This window comes from Gossypium arboreum, chromosome 2 (assembly GCF_025698485.1).
Source record: "Gossypium arboreum isolate Shixiya-1 chromosome 2, ASM2569848v2, whole genome shotgun sequence".
Lineage (NCBI taxonomy): Eukaryota > Viridiplantae > Streptophyta > Magnoliopsida > Malvales > Malvaceae > Gossypium > Gossypium arboreum.
Window position 1 is genome coordinate 75,876,147 of NC_069071.1, and position 20,025 is coordinate 75,896,171.

General features: G+C 33.5%; 2 protein-coding genes across 2 annotated transcripts; one reads left to right on the top strand and one right to left on the bottom strand.

Annotated features, from left to right (window-relative positions):
- Window positions 1-4,869: 4,869 nt before the first annotated feature.
- LOC108464877 (DELLA protein GAIP-B-like) lies at window positions 4,870-7,404 on the bottom strand. The gene has a single exon (XM_017765155.2). It carries the CDS (start codon window positions 7,040-7,042, stop codon window positions 5,192-5,194), a length of 1,851 nt encoding a protein of 616 aa, XP_017620644.1. The 5' UTR covers window positions 7,043-7,404; the 3' UTR covers window positions 4,870-5,191.
- A 1,410-nt stretch (window positions 7,405-8,814) lies between these two features.
- On the top strand, window positions 8,815-10,306 carry LOC128284836 (protein MAINTENANCE OF MERISTEMS-like). The gene is made up of 3 exons (XM_053022420.1): window positions 8,815-8,874; window positions 9,086-9,709; window positions 10,133-10,306. Exons 1-3 carry the CDS (start codon window positions 8,815-8,817, stop codon window positions 10,304-10,306), a joined length of 858 nt encoding a protein of 285 aa, XP_052878380.1.
- The last annotated feature ends 9,719 nt before the right edge of the window (window positions 10,307-20,025 follow it).

Consider the following 20,025-nt stretch of genomic DNA (forward strand, 5'->3'; position numbering starts at 1 on the left):
ATGTATTTTCAATTTTGTTAGGAAACAGTTTGTTAGCTCGAAAGATCAACTCAAAATCACCAAGAAGTGGGTGAATTGGCCTTTCAGAAAATAGTGGAAGCAACTAATGAATGAGCAACAAAGAACACAACGATTTATAATAGTTTGGCCCAAATTACCTACTCTGCTACCTTAGCTTTCCACGACTAAGGATTTTCCTAAATTCACTAATTTGTTTCAATCTTTGAGGACAAGGTTTAACCTTACAATCTACCTTAAGATTTCTACCAAAAATCTTAATATTACAACTCTCTTAAGGTTTCTACCCAAACCTTAAGACTCAACCCTATCAAAGAGTAAATACAAATAGCAAACTAAGAAGTAATCCTTATAAGATCAGAATGTTTGTCTTAAGCACAAATAAACAAGAATACACTTGAGCTAAAGAATAACAATAAAGGCTCACAAGTATGTACAAGAAAAGTATGAAATAATTAAGCACTAAGGTTGTTTTGATTTATTTTTAAGCTTGATGATCTCTCTACCTCTTGTAGGACATTTGGAAGATGATATTTATACCCTCTAATTCATTTCCAACTGTTGTGGTTGTTGGAAACATGAATAGATCCATTGGGGATAAAAATATTATATCATTAAATTCATCTACAATAAAAGGTATCAATACTTTTTCTACAAGTATCGATACTATTAGCATTTAATGCCTGATTCAATGACCGTTAAAATTAGTTTACAACAATACCAAAGGCAATTTATCTATACCTGGTAAAAGGTATCGATACTTTTTGTAAAGGTATTGATACTTTTTGTGATTGTTTGAAAAATCATAAAAACAAAATGCAAATTTGGTACTGATGTTAAAATGGGTATTGATATCTTGAAAACTATAGATACTTGGCCAAAAGTGATACTTTTTGGCCTGGAGCAATATTGACTTATTTTAAAATAATTTTAACATGATTGAAAATGTTTAACTCAATTAAAACCATTTTAACTTGATTTTATCATTTTGCCAATTTTGTTCAACTTTAACTTTTATTCAAAAACACTTTAATTGGTTATATCAAAACATATTATCAAATAACCCTTAGTTTAACACATTTATTTAATATTTTAGTGTATTTGATGTATTATATTTTTAAATTTTTTATATAAAAAATTTAATAAAGGCAACCCAGACTCAGGTTTAGCATATTTTTAACCAGACCGGATTTGAACAAAATTTTAGACTCATTTTTTAGGTTGAGTCGAAGCCTAGAAAGCGGGCATAAAATTTTATTAGAACTCAACCCATGATTAGTTCTAATTGTTATCAAAGCAGTCAGCAATCTACGAGTGGATGTATCTTTTTTTGTTTTGGTATTGGTGGTACAAACTAGTATCGATGTCCTTAAGTGTGCTGTTTTGGATCTACTAGTACTTTTTAAATATTTTCATATATTTAAATAGATAAAATTTATTTTAATTATATATATATATGAAAGTATTAATTTTAAAGTTATTATATATGTCAATAACTTAATTAAACAATTATATTTTTAAATGTAATTTATAAAAAATAAAAATAAATATTAAAATTTAGTACAAATTAATATGCATAGGTACAAACTAAATGTATCAATACAATCAATAATATTCAAAATCTACATCAGAATTAAACTAAAATTTATTATTACTAGAAAAAATGTTTGTACCGATACAGGTGGTAGAGGAATACAACTAACTTCATAGTCCTTACACCTACTGATTATAATTTTTATACAAATTTTAAATTATTTATAACACTTTTAAATTCTATATTATGTAAGTTACTGCTTAGTCGGCAAGCCCTTCTATAATTGAGCATTGCCTATGATATTATATAGCTTCTGAAATAAGAAAATAGACGAAAAAGAAAAAAAAAACACAATTAATAGGTGTAAGTTGACGAGGCTTTCCTAAGATTCGAGTACACATGGAAGGAAATTGGACCACAATGTCCACACACAAAAATAATAATTTTTTGAATTAAACGAAATAATAATAACAACAATAATAATAAATTAGAATAGGATAAAATAATAGTTGAAGCATTTTTTCTTGGAACAAAAAGAAAAAGAAGGTTGCATGCCTGCCTTTCTAATCATCTTTGCCCACTAAATTCTCCTATTAAATGACATGAAGAGAATGAAAAATAGAATAGAACAAATGTAAGGACGGGTTGAAATGTGATGTAATGTGATGTGATGTGATGTGATGTTGAAAATGGCAAAACATGAGTGAAGAAGTGGGTAATGCAATGCAAGTTGGCAACTTGTGGTCAAATAAAGATTTTCATGTCACAATTATAAGATTAAGAATACACACATAGTACAAATTCAACTAAAATAAGTTTAATGTAATGTAACGTAAGCTGGTCTGACCCCTAAAAACTAAAAAGCTAATATGAGAAGGTGCCATAATTCTTTCATTTATCCTCTCATTTACTAGTCTGTATAATACTAATTTAATGCCTATTGTTGGCCTTGTTTCTTTCCAATCATTTATCTTTATTTTATATGTATAATTTGGTTTTAATGGGGCATGAGCATGGGAGCCTACAACAAAGTTTTTGATCAACCTTTGCCCATATTCCATAATGCCATTCATATATAATTATAATTGGTTAGATCCAGATGTGTATCTCATTTTATTTTATTTTTTGCGCCAAGGAAAAGGTGGAGAAGAAAAGAAACGGAGAGGGACAAACAGTCGTATATTATTGTTGATATATTTTTCTGAGTCAATCAAGGTTTCATACAAGTTTTTCACCCGGGTTGAGGGCAAATTAAACAGTAGTTGATATTGTCGAGAGTCCTTTAAGGTTGTTCTTGTGGTTTGGGAGAATTATTTTTGATGAGTTTGACCAACTTTGATAAATATTTTGGAGAGTTTTATATGTTTTGATGTGGATTCTTTTAGAGATAAGTATCTTATTTAACAGAGAGAATATTTGAGTCATGATAGGCCTCTCATATGTGTATTTAGATATGATAAGAGATTTGTTATATTATTGAATCCCTGAGTGAGAATTGATTTAATTTAATATTTGTGTACCTATTGAACATGCAAGAGATAAGTTTTAATAAAAGACCTAACCTAAATCATGTAACCGTAGTGGTTATATATAGTCTAAGAAGATAAGTCCTTAAATTATATGTTAGATGAACCCTCTTTATTCTCTTAGGGAAGGGGGTAAATTTGGGTAAAGTCATCACATATAACATAACATTTATATCTTAACTTGAATTCAAAGAGTTGAATTTTAACCAATAATCCCGCCGCCGTGCTCAAAATTTTTAAGCAATCCAATGTATCATATTAATGGAAAATGAAGCTTTTGTATATATTTATATATATAATAACGTATTTTCTTTTTCCATTAAAAAAGCATTACATATTTTTAATGTATTTAAAGTTTGAGACGCACAATCTAATAAATAGGGTATGAAACAAAAATATAAAAAGCAATTTGATGGACAATAAAAGTGTAAATTGAATATATGGGTAAAAGAAGTGGAGTTTAAATGTATAGAAAAAAATAAAAAAGTAGGAAAAAAGAGGAGCATGAGAATTAATTCCATTGATTAGAATGTAATGAAGTTGCTTTGCGTCAACCAAAAAGGAAGAGGTTCTTAGAGAACAAGTGGCTAAAACCCATGAAAGATGGTGACTTCTTCTTTGAGGATCCAACAAATGTAGTGGGCAACAGATCCTATTTAGATATTGACACCATGACATCCCAACTCACCTTTGGGATTTGCTTTCCCTCCCACTCCCCTTTTTGGAGAATTTTGGCTATTTAATATACCTTCCTTCTTATGTTTTCCTTTTCCTTTCACAAAATATGTTTGTGGTTTAGAGATTAGAAAGAATTAAGTCCTAAACTTTTATACTATTCCAATTTTAAAATTTTAACCTGCAATAAATTCGTTAAGTTTATACAATATTTATTATTGAACTTATAATATATAATTTATGTTGGATGTTAGAATATTAATTTTTGATATATATATATAGATTTTATTATATATTAGAATTCATTTATTTCCTTTGCATTTCAAATTTTGATTTTTAATCTTCATATTGCTCAGGTTTTGACTCAATATCTAGCAATTAAAATCGTTAAGTCAAATTCTACTATTAATCCTATAAAATTTGTAAGTTATAGTTGAAATTTTAACCGCTTTTAAATCTATTAACTAAAGTAACGTGACTTTTTATAAGCATAATGTGAAAATAACAAATTAAGATGTTAGAATAAATTTCAAAATTGGAATACAAGTGCAAGGATGAATTGGGGAAAACATGAAATTCCCATAGAATCGAAGAGAGGATGGATGCAATGATTTAGAACAAGTAACAAAGTGAGAATGGATGAATTAGCTGGCAGTCATCAAATGTTTGAAAAGATTAAAGACACTGCAAACTGGCAATCACAATCAAGAAAGCAAAATTCATAGCGAAAAAAAGGAAGTAGTACACCCACATACGAAAAAATAGGGTAAAAAGGCTTTTAACAGTGAAAATGTTTTCCCACCAACATAACTATAAAAAGAAGAAGATAAGAAAGTGAAAAGCTTTTTAAATAAAGTTAATACCATCATTAAGAACTTGACATTTAAGTGAAGTGAGCATTTTTCTTTTATATGATTCTGCTTCTGCTGACATTGAAGAAAAGGGTAATAGTTGTTGCCCTGCTAATGTAATAGTTTTATATCTTCAAACGCTTTCATTGTGTTTGATTCAATGCCTAAAAGTAGGGTATCACAGATTTGGCAATTTTTCAGTGCTGCCAGCAATCTGGGGATATTTGCAGTCCAATTTTTATTATTTAGAGAAGAAAATGTTGGGTTTTCAACTAAACCCCTCTGCAATTTCTTTTTTATTTTTCAGCAACGCTATATAACATATTTATAATAAATACATTAACCCTTTTAGTGATTCACCCTGAAAATACAAAAAGATTTCCCCAAGAAAAAAAATTTAACCTAAACAGAAAGAGAGCTGAAAATTAGAAAAATGATAAAAAGCGAGTGGCAAACTGGAAAGGCAACCAGTTCAGAAGCCAACATTGACAGAAATTAAAGATAAGGGTTTCGTACTAGGGAGGGACCAGACTGAGTTGGGATTCTTCTTAGACTCATTGAGTCGACTCATTAAAAATAAATAAATTTTACTGGCTTATGGCGGTGGTTTTGTTGGTGAGCTTCCAAGCTGAAGTTGTAATGAGTGGGCGGTTGTGCCATCCCAGCATCAAACACCCGTTGTTCTCTTCCACCCCATATCCATCTCCGCCTGCAAAAAGGGCCAACAACATACTAGCTTGCTTGAACGCGTTCGAACCCAAATGAACCGGTGAAAACCCCGCCGTACTCAACCGGTTTCTCCACTGAGTCAGCGACTCGTGCCTCTCGATTCGGTCCACCCCTTCACAGGCCACCACATTGCATATCTGTTTCCCCAAATACACCTCCGACATAACCTTATCCTGACTGCTCACCGACCCCTCCAACGAATCAAAAAGCGTCGAGTAAAAATGTAATGACTCAGTGAACCGGTCTAAGAAAACAGGACCGTTGTGGTTCGCTTCTTGCTCAACGATGGTAACAAGTTCAGGCTTCATTTGTTTCACCACAGAAAAGACTTTGTCGATGGCACCAGGCCGAGCCAACAATTTATGTAACTCGAAAACCGAGTTAACGGCCACGGCTTCAACTTCACTCGGCCTGAGATCAAGCATTGAAGCATCCAAATCGGCCAACGAATTAGCCACGAACCCACGATACTCGAACTCCACGTGAATCTTTTTGGCAAACTGAGCCAACTTACAGCCAACTTCCTGCAAGTGATCTGAGTTGTCGTGGCTAGGAGGTCCGATCCCAGTTAACCTAAAAGCTGGCGGACCACCAACTCTTAACGCTAAAGCTTGCATCAAAGCAGGCCATTGCATGCCTTGGTTCATTGAGAAATCGATAACATGGACTCTTTTTTTGCCCTCAAAAGCTTCGAGAATAGCTTGGTTAGCGGTGAAATGAGCGAACTTGAGATAGGGGCAAGTCTCGTAAAAGTGCATGTGAAGAACATCTGAAAAAGAGTGGTCGAGTGGGTTTTGAGGATAAAATCTGTAAATCCTTCGGGCTAATGCTTCCGCAAAATAAGTAGCCACTTTTCTCATAGCCCCAGCTTGAGAAATCGCTAGGAACCCAATTTGTTTAACTAAAGCTTCAGCTAGATTAAGATTGTTTTGCTGGACAGCTTCCGCACATGCCATCAAAGCATGGACAAGCCGGATTCCATTTTCTTGCGAGTCAACCAGGACCACGGGACGAGTTGAAGCAGTCGGAATTCCATAGGAAGCAGCAGCGGGAGGAGGAGGAGGGGGGAAGATATCCGAGGGCGAGGGCGGCCCGGATGTGGATTTGAAGCGTTTTTCAGATTTAACGTTGGTGGGTGTGGAAGAAGATGAGGAATCGTGGGTTTGGGGTTGGGTATTTTGAGAATAAATAGCCTTACCAGGAATGGCTTTGAGATCGTAATCGGAGCAGGAAGCTTCCTCAAAGATTTGTTGACCAGATTTCTGATGTTTCCGATTGATGTTGTCGAAATCCAACGTCGTCAAAGTTGAGGACTCAGCGGGGCCAAGAAACGAATCATCCAACGCCGCCGCCGCCGTCCCAGCAGCGCCAAAAGGATCAAAAGTGGAGGGAGGGTTAAGTTCAGAGAGCATGCTCTCGAGCCAAGTCGACAGATCGGAAGGATTATAATGAACAGTTTCAGAAGCAAGGTGAGAAATCCCATCATCTTGAACATTACACATAACCTCCTCCAACTGCTCAAGCTTTTGAGCCACTTCAGCCATGTCTGAAGTTTTGACCTTGTAACCCAAAACCGCCAAAAGCTCATCCATCCCACAGTCTTGTTGGGCGGATTCTTCGTCCCAAACCTTGGCCTTTCCGGTTGAAGGAGCGCCGCGGAGAGAAGAGGGGTCTGGGTTGGGTTGGAGATGATTGTGGTCTCGCTTCATGATTGTGATAAATTTCTCGTGTGTAAAATTGTGGGTTGAGAGGGGGGTGGAGGGGAGGTATCTATGGATTTGTGTGGTGATGCTCAAAAACCAAAGAAAAAAGATGAATGGGTGAAGAATCTGAGCATTGGGGATTGGGGGGTTTTGCTTGGTTTTTCCCTACTACTCCCACTTCATCATCAGAGCAATTACATAAAAAAGAAAAAAAGAAAAAAAGATTTTAAATAAATATATGTTGAAAGAAGAAAAAAAAAGGAATCAAAACCCAAAATTAAATTAAATTTAAAGAAAAACGCTCGTGATGGGCGCGACCTCCAATGAACCCACAGAGGCTAACTACAGCTCAAACGAATAAGAGGGAAATATACATTTTTACCCTCCCTTTTCCAAATTATTTATTATTTTTACAAAATGCAGTACAACTATTGTGGGACCTGTTTACTTGTCATCCCCACTTCAATTTATTTTCTTTTTACCTTTTATAGTTAAACTTTTTCAGAGTTGAATTAATATTATTTTACAGCTAAATTTCTGTTTGGTTACTAGGTTTAACCCATCTTATTATTTTAGAATTAAAAGGTCATAATTACAATTCGCAGCTTAGGACCAGCTTAGTAGCGTAACCTTCTAATTTAAGTGAAGAGTTGAATTCTTATAAAGTATAACTACCTTTATTAAAATTCACCTTACCTATTATCTTTGTGTTACATTTCTAAATTAACAGGTCGGATCTGAATATATTTTGAACAAAAATATATGTTTAGGCTAAAGGTAAATTTTATATTTTGTAAATTATGTGATTTTAATATATTTTAATTTTAGAGGAAAAATAGAGAGTTTTACTCCGACCATTAATTTTGTTATAATTATTTCTGGAATTGTAATTCAAATTGTACTTGTAACTTTAAAAAAAATTAAAGAGAGTTTGGTTAATGAAATATAACATTACTTGTGATAAATTATTAGAATACAAGATTACTTAACAAATTTCAAGCATATTGTATTACATTATTTGGTTTATTTAGTTAGAATATAATTTAGACATGTTTTAGCCTCAGTTCAGATATATTTTATTTATTAGTCCAATCATGTTTTGTAATAGTTAATTTCTTTTATAATTCTTTTTGTTATTATATTTGGAATTACAACTATAATTGTACTTATAACTTTAAAGAAAATATTTAAAAGTGTTCGTTTCACAAAATATAAAATTACCTTTAATAATAGAATTATCAAAATATAAGGTATGCTTTATTGCCATGTTTGTTAAATATGAATGGAATACATATATATATATATATATATTTTTTTTTGGGGGCGTTTTACTCAAATATGCCATTTAAATAATATAATTACGGAAATAAGTCATTTTTTGCGTTATTTACCGGATTAGGCCGTTTCCCACGAAAACGCTTCCACGTAAGCGCGATTTCAGAGTACGTGTCAGCAAAGCGCTCCCCTTGGGGAGAGTTTTGCCCGTGTAACGGTCAAATTTTTTACTGTTGGCTTTCAACTGTCCAAAAAAAAACCTATAAAACCCCCCCAAATCATTTTTTCACACAAATCTCTCAAATTTCTATAATTCTCTCAAAATTCCTTTCCCTTTAATTATTTTTCACACAATTCTCTCATGATTCTCAACATTCTTTCAATATTCCCTTCAAAAATCTATCAAATTTCATTGAAATTTTCTCAAAATTCTATCAATTTCTTTGTTTAAAATTTTTTTGAATTTAATTTTTTTAAATTAAAAAAATCCGATCGTGTTAAAAATGGCTGGAGAATTAATCCGTCTCGATAATAAGCACATCTCCGTTGATCAAATGACAATGGTAAGTGATAATTTTAAATTTTCAATACTATTCGATATTATTTTAATTTATGCAAATTTAATTAAATTTGCAATACTATTTGATATTTTATTCATTTATGTAATTATAATTACAATTTCAATACTGCTTGATTTTTTTTTCATTTATGATGTTTGCATTAATTAATTTATGCAATTTTAATTAATTTTTGTTTTATAAATTTTTATAATAGTCTGTAGATCGGGTGTTGCAATGCTACATCCGTAATATGTTTGGTCCTCTATCATCGTTGATCGAGAATTACTTGCGAAAAGCGGGATTTTGGCACGTGGCCACGATATGCCGGGGGTGCAAGTTGGACCCGAAACTAATCAGTGCATTGATAGAGAGGTGGAGACCCGAGATGCACACTTTTCATCTTCCATGCGGAGAGTGTACTATCACTCTAAAAGACGTGCATTTGCAATTGGGATTGCCGGTGGATGGGTACGCAATCACTGGGTCCGCATCATCTACTGATTGGGGAGCCATATGCTACGAGCTTTTGGGTGCTATACCGGATAAAATTAACGGAGGTCGAATCGAGATGGGATGGTTACGATACACATTCCCGGAGCCGGATAATGATGTGACTGAACTCGAAAGAATACGATATGCTTGGGCATATATTCTTGAGATAATTGGAGGTTATTGGATGCCGGACTTGTCAAGAAACCTCATACATCTGAGATGGCTGCTGAAACTCGTAGATTTTAGAGCAGCCGGTGAATTGAGTTGGGGGTCTGCCGCGTTGTACGGGGCGACGCGACCGAACAAAGCCAAAATAGGAGGCTGCCTATCACTACTGCAATCATGGGCAATATTTTTCTTTCCATTTTTACGTCTTCGAGTCGACCACCTATATACATTTCCACTCATAACGAGGTAAGTTTTATATTAGATTTTACAATTATTACGTAGATTTAGAATATAATTTTATGCTAAAAATTTATTTAATTAGGTGGAACCATTCGGCGAGTTATGTCGGAATACTTACCTCTCTCGAAGATATACGACTTCTATTAGACCAATGATCGAAAGCAAAAGTAAGTATTAAATAAAATATATATACATAATAAAATAATCGTTTCGTATTTAGTATTTTGTATTTAGTATTATGTATATAAGTAATATTTTTATCATGTTCATATAGTTTCAATGGACACCATACGAGGATCCGGCAATTCGGGCAGTAATTCCGGATGAATTCTTTCAAAATCCAAATGTTTGGCATGTAAAGGTCCCATTGGTGAACTATGCTACCGTGGAGATGCACCAGCTAGATAGAGTATTGCGACAATTTGGATTCCGACAACCGATTCTCGTGGCACCCGAAGTGTTTGATGACGAGCACAAAGTCAATTTACGACAACTGCATACGAATTGGCCTAGATTCTGGTCACACTATATCTAAATGTGGGAAAATCGGTATGATTATATACCTACTCGGGAACCGATCATCGTTCCAGAGTTAGCGTGTGTAGCGGAATACATGCCATGGTTTAGGATCCATGACAAGCTATATTTATTGTCGGAAGAGGAGAGGGGACGACAAATTCGTGCCCAAAGGGAACGACGAGGCCCTTTAAATCCAAGAAGAATGGACGACGACGCAAGCCCATCAATAGCACCCACACAATCATCAGGCCCAACAATTTAGCGGACAACACCCACATCACAGCCTTCTCAGATTATGCCAGGTGCGTATCCTAGCCCTTATATATATCCTAACCCTTATATGTTTCCTTTTCCTAGTCCTATGGTAGGTTGAAATTTATGGCCCGGATCATCTTCGTTCTCGATTACTCTGAGTCAACCTCCGATCTATAGGCCACCGTCACATAAGGGATCGCACAAGGCACCATCGGAGAGCTCTTCTTTCTACCAATCTCCATCACCTTATGATATTTAAACACCTTTGCCATGGGTGACGCAAACACCTCCGCAATCATTATTCTATCAAGGTGGGTCATCCTACTAACAACCACAACTAGATCCCTTGTCGGAGGAACCACAACCCTCGCCGGAACCTGATCGAAGAAGGAATCCAGCACGGACCCTTCGACGACCCCTATGTGGCACTGATTCTGACCGCCACGGACAGTGATTTTTTTAATATATTTGTACAAACTTTTTTATATTGTTTCATTTAATAAAAATAAAAGTTCTTTTGAATAAGACAACTGTAATACAACATAGTTTCATTTAATAAAATATAAATAATACAACATAGTTTTTTACGACAACTATCAACTATTTCGATTTGGACATGATCTACTTATATGGCCTGGGTTCCTACACCATCTGCACAACTTCTGATTATTGGTTGTTTCTCGGATATCTATATTGGTACGTATTCTAGTCAAGCAAGGTTGACCCTTTAGTTTGCGACGCAATTCTCTATCCGGTAGCAGCTTAAACGGAGCAAGCAATACAGGCGGCCAGTTACGTTCATCTGGAACAGGTGGGAATACGTGTTTCCATACGTTGTACATGGTTTCTAATTTGTACACTTCGTCGACGTAGCTCATGGGATCTAGATGAAGATTTTGACAAGCTGCAATTACGTGAGTGCATGGATAACGAAGTGCGTCAAACCTCCTACAGTCGCAAGTCCTATTTCTCAAGTGTACACGATATTGCCCGCCAATAATACCTTCGTGCAATCTATCAAACTCCGTCACACGAAACCATAAGTTGTTTCGGTCATGATAGACTGTGTGCATGGTGTTCGTCCGCGCCTTCGCCTTGTTAATTTCTTGCAATACCTTTGCGTACCATACACGACCTTCTTGCATTTGGCCTTTATAACTCGCTGCTCGCTTCGAAAATAGTGTCGCTAAATGAAAATGTCTCTATAACAACCGATGTTATCGATAAATAACGTGTTCCTTTTAGAACAGAATTTATGCATTTAGCCAGGTTTGAGGTCATATGACCATATCGTAGGCCGCCGTCGTATGCTTGTGTCCACTGTTCGAAAGGTATGTTATAGAGGTAGTTTGTGCTTTCTTCATTAATTGAATGTAAAACTGCCAACATCTCATGAAAACGGTCCTTACTTATCTCATACCCCGCCAATATAAGTTGATAGCGAAAATTACATACCACTCTTCCATTTAAAATAAATTCAATATTACAAACAAAATTACATTAATAGATATTAAATACCTATGTTGGTCACTTGTCTTTTTTACTTATAAATCGAACTTGCCTGTAATAGTTGGACGCAATGTACCTTAGGCAATACCGATGGTGTGTGTGATGCCATAGGCTTTCCTGTTGCTCAATTGCGACTAGTATTCCGGTGCCTCGATCTGATATAACGCAGATATTAGGTTGGGGGCAGACATGCCTCCTTAACCTATAAAGAAAGAACTCTCAGTTATCAGCTGACTCTCCCGGTGTTATTGCAAACGCAAGTGGAAGGATTCTCCCACTGTCATCCTGTGTCATAGCTAGCAATAGCCGATAGGTATATCTACGGTACATAAAGGTACTGTCAATTTGTACCAATGGCTTGCAATATAAAAATACGTCTTGACATTGCTTAAAGGTCCAGAACAGACACTAAAATACTAGGCATCCACGGAGAAATCGGTCGTTGTAGTACGCAGGTTCAGTTTCAAGGTCTGTTTCGCAACCTGGGACATATCTCTCCAGCACCTGACACCACTGCCACACTTCATTATATGAAGCGTCCCATTCACCATGAATCTTTTCCAACGCCTTCTGCTTAGCTATCCAAGCCTTGCGGTAAGAGGGCGTGTACCTCAACTGGCTACGAATATTGGCAATTAAGACCAGCACTGAAGTTTTGGGATCGGCTTTCACCGTCGGTAGTATTAAGGTAGCTAATATATCTGAATTCATCTTGGGATGATCTTCCGAAACACCTGTCAACGAAGTACGTTAAAAAATACAACAGTACATAATAACAGTACCATTAAAAAATCTAAACAGTTAGTGATATTGTACCGGCAGCACATGTATGTGGACCTTTGTACATTTTTATCTCCCACAAGCCTGTCTTTTTCCTCAACGAGGCTATGATTTTCCATGAATATGTACCGTCTTGCACTGCACACTTGGCCTCAAACTTATTGGATTTAGATTTAACCACGTTGTAGTTAACCCCGTTCATGATGTTATGTTGTTTTAATGCACCAAGAAAACTATCATTATTGGAAAACTCCTTACCAACTTCTAATTCACCTAAATCCAATGAGGAACTTGTATGGTCACAGCTTCTGTGTGGTAGATCTAGAAACTCCAACGCATCATCTTCAGATAGATCAACATTATACATGTGGGCTAGAGGTGAGTATGCCCTGAATCGTGGATCTTCATCATCATCATCTGAACCCCCTTCAACATCTTCAGGTATGGTTGGAATAGGCTCTGGTTCAGAAAATAATGCAACTTCTGCACCATCGAGGCCGGCATCTCGAGGTGGATCCGCATCGGACTCATTATCTGACCCATCATCATGTGCAACGTAAAAGGTCCTCTCGCCGGTGGACTTCGTAGGGAGTACATCATCCCTCCTTATGGATGTTTCACAACGTCTCCAATCAGATGTGGATTGCCAACCACTAGAAGTTGATGTCATTCCCCATACGTATTTCCAGCATCAAACATCAACCCACTGAGGTGCATGTTTCATCCACTAACGAAGTGTCGTGCAGGGGTTGAGTATTCTATACTACTACTAAACATGGGCACTTCTGTGTTTTGCCACATACTAACAGAGTGTCGGGTAGGGGTCGTGTATTCTTCTCAATCAGCGGTAAATGTTGAAGCTGCAAATGTATCATTTGGCGATGAAAATTGTACATATAACTCAAGATAGAGTGATCCACTAGCGAGATGAGTCTGTACCATTGCCTCCAAGCTATGAGCGCCTTTGATGTCGAATGAGTCATATGTCACAGGATCAACTGAAGCACAAAATCGATACTTAATAGACAAAACTTTCATTGGCGTCGTTCCGAAGATTTTGCGCCTAATTCTTTTACGAAGTTCTGTCAAATCTATGTTCTGGTTAAAAACCAGTCTCGCCGTGTTCTTCGATAAAAAAACAACACCGTTCTCAGTGTTACAGACCTCACCATCATAGTAAATAACAGCACTAATACGTTCACTCATCTTCAATTTATTTTCTTCTTAGCCTCTCTATTTTTTTTTGTTGTAAGTTATGCAACCTGAGAATAAAATTTGGCTAATTTATAGCCTCATTTTTCTACGAACTACTGCAGCAAAAGAGCGTCCACGTGGGAGCTTTTTCCAGAAATTTTGCTGACAGTGCATCCTGCTTGAAGCGTTTTCGGCACTATTTGTTCAGAAACGTCTACTCAGAATTATTTTTCTACAAACTATTGTAGCAAAAGAGCATCTACGTGGGAGCTTTTTCCAGAAATTTTGCTGACAGTGCATCCTACTTGAAGCGTTTTCGGCACTATTTGTTCAGAAACGTCTACTCAGAATTATTTTTCTACGAACTACTGTAGCAAAAGAGCGTCCACGTGGGAGCTTTTTCCAGAAATTTTGCTGACAGTGTATCCTGCTTGAAGCATTTTCCGACACTATTTTTCCAGAAACGTCTGCTCAGAATTATTCTTGCAGAAACCTTAAACCTTAAAACCTATGACAAAAAAGAATTATATTGCTTATATGTTTTTTCTAATACCCTAAACACAAATTTATTTTAAAAAAACTAAACCCTAATCCCTAATTTAATGAATTAACCCTAATACACTCTAATTTAGTATTTAGTATTTAAAATTAATAGTTAATTTAATGAATTAACCTTAAAACCCTAAATCCTAATTCAATTATTTTTTTTGAAACCTTAAACTTAGCATAGCGCCAAGATATATATATATCTTGCAATCATATTATCTTTGAGAATTTTTTTTCTTGTATGTATCAATTAACCTTAAATTTAATCAATTAACCCTAAACCCTAAATCACTCTATAATTTAATCAATTAACCCTAATACCCTAAACTCTAATTTAATTTTTAGTATTTAATATTAATAGTTAATTTATACCCCAATTCAATTAATTTTTTTTAAAACCCTAAATCTTAAATCCTTTACAAAACCCTAACCCTAACCCTAAACCATAAAAACCCTAATCCTAAATCAATTAAATAATAAAATTCTAACCCTAAAAAAAGGCAAAACGCTCCACAGAGGCGCTTTATCCACATCAACAAAGTCGCCCTCAAGGACGCGTTTTTTGCTGATGTGGACAAAGCGCCCCCAGAGAGTGTTTTTTGACACGCATTTCAAATCTCATTTACGTGGACGCGTTTTTGAGGAAAACGGCCTAATTAGATAAATAACGCAAAAAACAGCCCATTTTCATAATTAAATTATTTAAATGGCATATTTGGGTAAAACGCCCATATTTTTTGTTTGATAGAGCAGTTTAATGCAAGCATATAAAAAAATACATTTTACTAAATTATTATTTTTAGTTATCGTGTACTACACAAAAATCGAAGCTTAAATTATTTTATTTTATTAATAAATGAATGCAAATCTCTAGTGAATTAATTTCTTTTGAGAAATCTAGTAGATTAATTTCATATTTCTTTCTCAAATAAATAAACTAAAACTGTGACTCAACAATCTTTTAATCAAAGTGACAAGAAAACAAAAACAAAAATTATCAAAAAAATTATTTGTTATGGTTTAAGGGTAAATTTGACCAATATGATAAAATTATTATAAAAATAATATTTCAAGCAGAATGTAAAATAAAATAGATTCAATATTAATTTTCCTCGATTTATAATATAATTAATTAAAATGTTACTAGAAGAATATGTAAAAATAAAAGAAATGGAATCATAATTTATATTATTATTTTATTTTGATTTTAGTAACATGAGTCAAAATCATTAAAAATAGAGATAAATTTGTAAAATTTATGATATTATAAAATTGAGTGTAAGATTACTCAAGGAATGTGTGATATTAAAATTATCCATATATTTTCAAATATTAACATTATTAATAATATCATATTATTGACTTAAAAGTAATCTTTCTTCGTCTAAACATCCAAATAAAATTACCAATACCAATAATCTAAAATTTCATCAACCAAATAACCTTAATCTCATGCTAACTGAGTTTGAGGTTTGATGCCATGCGAAACACCCTTGTTGTAATAAAAAGACATAAGTTAATTAAATAATTCAGATCATCAAAATGTAAGAAAAGGGAACTCAACATAAATTAAAGAAACTAAATAAACACCAACTTCTCCAAGCTCAATCATTCAAAATTGGTATTTGTGTGAGGGACTCCCAAGCATTCAAATCTTCGTGTTGATATTGAAAACTCTTCAACACAAAATCTTGCACATGGATGTTCATCTTTTTGCTCAGGTTACTTGGATTTTAATCTTTTAATGGGATATTAAAGAAAATAAAAACTTGAATTTTTGTCTTAATCCCTTGTGCTTGTATCAACCACTCTACTTGAAATGTTTTAAATTTCACACAACTTGTTCATATTTGTAAATAACTAATTTGACTTCTTTTATAACTTTTGAAAGTTTTAGTATTACAACATAGTACAATTAGAAGCACAGAACATGATACAAATTATATCTGACCAGCTAAAATGATATGTAGAATCAACCAATACAGTACACAACGGGCCAAGATTAGAATAAAACCTACATAAGGCAAAATTGCATGGTGGAGAGATACCCACACATTACAAATGTAGATGGTGGGACTTGAACATGAGCTTTCAAGGTTTGAAGCCTCAACCTCTGCCAATAGTGTCAACACCTCATTAGCACCTAAGTTGATTTAGACCAACTATTTTTTTAAATATGTTATTTTTATTATTTAGTAATTATATATGCATTTCATTTAATTCAAGTGAATCGAGTTTAAATAAATAACAAACTTAAAAATTTTTTGAACCAAATTTGATATCTTTTAACTTTTTTAATACCATTCCTATACTACATATAAACCCCTTAACCCTAAAATAGAAGAATATATATTTAAGTACACTCGAACCCACATCTTTTTATTGTTGCAATAATAAGAATTTCAATTAAATTAGGACAATACAACAATAAATTATAAAGATATTAACTAATGTAACAATAAAATTACATTTTAATTCTTATAAATATTTATAATTTAATTCCGAACTTTAAAAGGAATTCTAACTTTTCCATGGTATTCTTATAATTAAGAAAAAAGAAAAGAAAAAGGGGACAGCAACCTTATCATGAACAACCTTAAGCAGGAAGAAGGAACATGTGTTTCTATTCTTACATTCTGTGTGTTAGTAGTACAATATTGTAGCAAACTACTGTGGAAATAGTTGGTCAACAAAATTCAGGATTAGCACTGCCTCAGCTGATCATGCACAACTTGTGCCTTAAGACTTGATTTTTTTGTTCTTTGTTTTTCTTTTTGTTCAATGGTTAATTCAGTTGACCGCCTTTCTTATTTATCCAAATCCCCCAAGTTACTTTCAAACAGATCCGACGGAGTAATTATGCGGCTGCCCTCCCTTCCTACTTTTTTAAAATATTAATATTTTTTCAGGAAATAAAAACACACGTTTTGGTTGGTTCATGCATGATGGCCGCATCGCGGGGGATATGCTGCCAACTTGTTTAACCAAATTATTAATACTAAATACCATTTTATTTGCCTTTCATTATATCAATACATAAATCATCCCCCAATCGAAATGTACTTGTAAGAAGATAAAATTAAAATGTTGAACACCATTTTGTATCTTAGGAGTTTTAATCCCTCATATAACATTTTAGTTTTTCTTATATAATTAAAAAATTTATCAAACGTCGTATGTTAACATGATAGTTAGAATGTTCATCATACTAAATATAATCTAAATTAGTCTTCGTAATCACGTTGTTATTAAAATTTTATTTTCCTCTAATAATTTACCAAAAATATTTTATTTATATAAGCAAATTGTTAAGTTAAATAGATAAATTACATATAAAATGGTAAAAAAAATACTAGTTAAAAAGAAATCTTCCTTCAACGAAAAAAGAAAATATAATAACGGCGTGGACCGACTAATAGGTTGACATGAATAATCAAATGTCAGTTATGGGTGGCCCACATGAGGGAGACTACTCGACAAAAACGGCCCCGCCGTCAGCGTCAGACGGCCTCGCACTCCATCCGTAACGCCGTTAAATGAGATGTATCAATCTCCGTCGTGTTAGTAACGGTCCTTTTGGCTTGTAAAGTTGTAATTCTAAAGATAGATAGAGGGCACTATTTTTCTTTTCTTTTTTCTAAATAAAAAAAAAAGAAGAAAATTTACTTGGCTTAGCTCTGAAATCTGAATACTGTAGTTTTACAGAGGAAAAAAATAAAGGGAAGGGGTCTTTGAACAGAACACTGACAATAGCATGGCACAACGTGGTTCTTACACGTGTGAAAACAACATGTTGATGGGGGAATCAGTACTTGGTCTACTATTCCTGCTCGGTGGGCCCCACCTACCATGTGATCCTTACACGTGTTAAGATTCCACCCTGGAGTGGGGTTCATCCTTGCTGGAGGCCCTTCAATTCCTTTCATTGTCCGGAGGAGGGTCGCCGACGTCAGTTGCACTGACACCTGTTTTCCCATTATTTTTTATAATTAAAATCAAAATTGCCTTTTCCTTTTAACTTTATATTTTACTGGGTAAAATTTTTATTTTAAAAAATATTTTCGATTTCAGGCGAAAAAACTGACGTCCAAGAAATAAAACTTTGGTGAAGCTAATATTGTGTTTGGTGTTTAAGTAAGAATCAAAACAGAAAACGGCACCCAAATAGTAAAAAGCCGTCTGCGAGTAAGACCTTAATATTGAGAAATAAATTATTAAGGGATTCGATTTTCTTAGCCAACTTATAGGTGTAGCCTTCCACGATCTTCCCAGCTTTCCTTAATCTTAATTATACATAAATTAATCTGTGTAACCCAATTGTTTAAACCTAACTTAACATCAATAATTTATATTTATATACATATGTGTCATGATATAAAAACTTTAGCTGTCAATCTCGTTGCATGATGTGTGTTTTTGAGTAAACTATTAGATGATGATTGTATTACAATTTAATTAGTTGTATAATAATTATCTTGATTAATTATTTTAAGTTTTTTAATTTACAAATTGTGTATTTACTATGTAAGTTTTGTTTTGGTCACTTAATTAAATAATTATAATTTGGTTATCAAATTATTCAAAATTTTTATTTAAGTAATTGAGTTGTTGTGTTTTGCAACAAGCTTTGAGTGATTGAGTTCAATGATCGATATGGAGAATCAGTATCCATCGGTGACTAGAAAAATATAACTTAGATTTAAGTTGATCTGATGATTAGTATCTAAGATCAGAAATCAGAGAAAAAAAATATTTAAAGTTTTTAATAGTAAATTCATCACACTTTAAGTTTTTTTATAAAAAATTGAATTGTAAAATTGATATATATAGCATACAAATGCATAATTTTGAACAACTTCTACGAAGAGGTTTGACTTTAGCACGGGACACATTCAATGAAATCTCATTCCTTCTTTCTCCCCATTAAACATTTATTTAATTTTGGCAAATTAATTGTGATTTTAAAAGTTGAAAAAGTATTAAATACTAGGTTTGAAAATTTTAGCTAATGTGATATAAAATTAAATTTATTTTATTTAATTTATAATTAATTTATAATATTTTTATAATATAAATAAATTATATAAAAGAGTAAAAATAGTTTAAAAACTATATAAATACTTTTAAAAGAATTTAAAATTGATAACCGAGCTAATGAAATTTAATTTGGTTTAATTTTTCTAAAGAAAATCCTAAAGAAAAGGTCTTGCGTAGTTGAAGTTTCATGTTCAACTTTCATTGTATGTAGGTCGTTTCTAGATTTATTCTAATTCAAGTTCTATCATTTGTGGATGTGGATTATGTTTATATGTATTTTGATTCTTGGTTTAATTTTCATTGTAATAATCGATTATGCTTATAGTTATTTAGGTTGCATTAATTGTATTTGTAATTGTAACTTCCTCTTTTAAATTTGAAATATAAATATTTAATTATTTTAATAGATTATTT

Bases quoted from the DNA above. Each gene is read 5' to 3' on its own strand.
- LOC128284836 (XM_053022420.1), top strand. From the start codon at position 8,815: ATGGCTGGAGAATTAATCCGTCTCGATAATAAGCACATCTCCGTTGAT. The intron at 8,875-9,085 runs GTAAGTGATAAT...TTTTTATAATAG, and splicing joins CCGTTGATCAAATGACAATG to TCTGTAGATCGGGTGTTGCA. The intron at 9,710-10,132 runs GCAATATTTTTC...TGGCATGTAAAG, and splicing joins TATCACTACTGCAATCATGG to GTCCCATTGGTGAACTATGC.
- LOC108464877 (XM_017765155.2), bottom strand. From the start codon at position 7,042: ATGAAGCGAGACCACAATCATCTCCAACCCAACCCAGACCCCTCTTCT.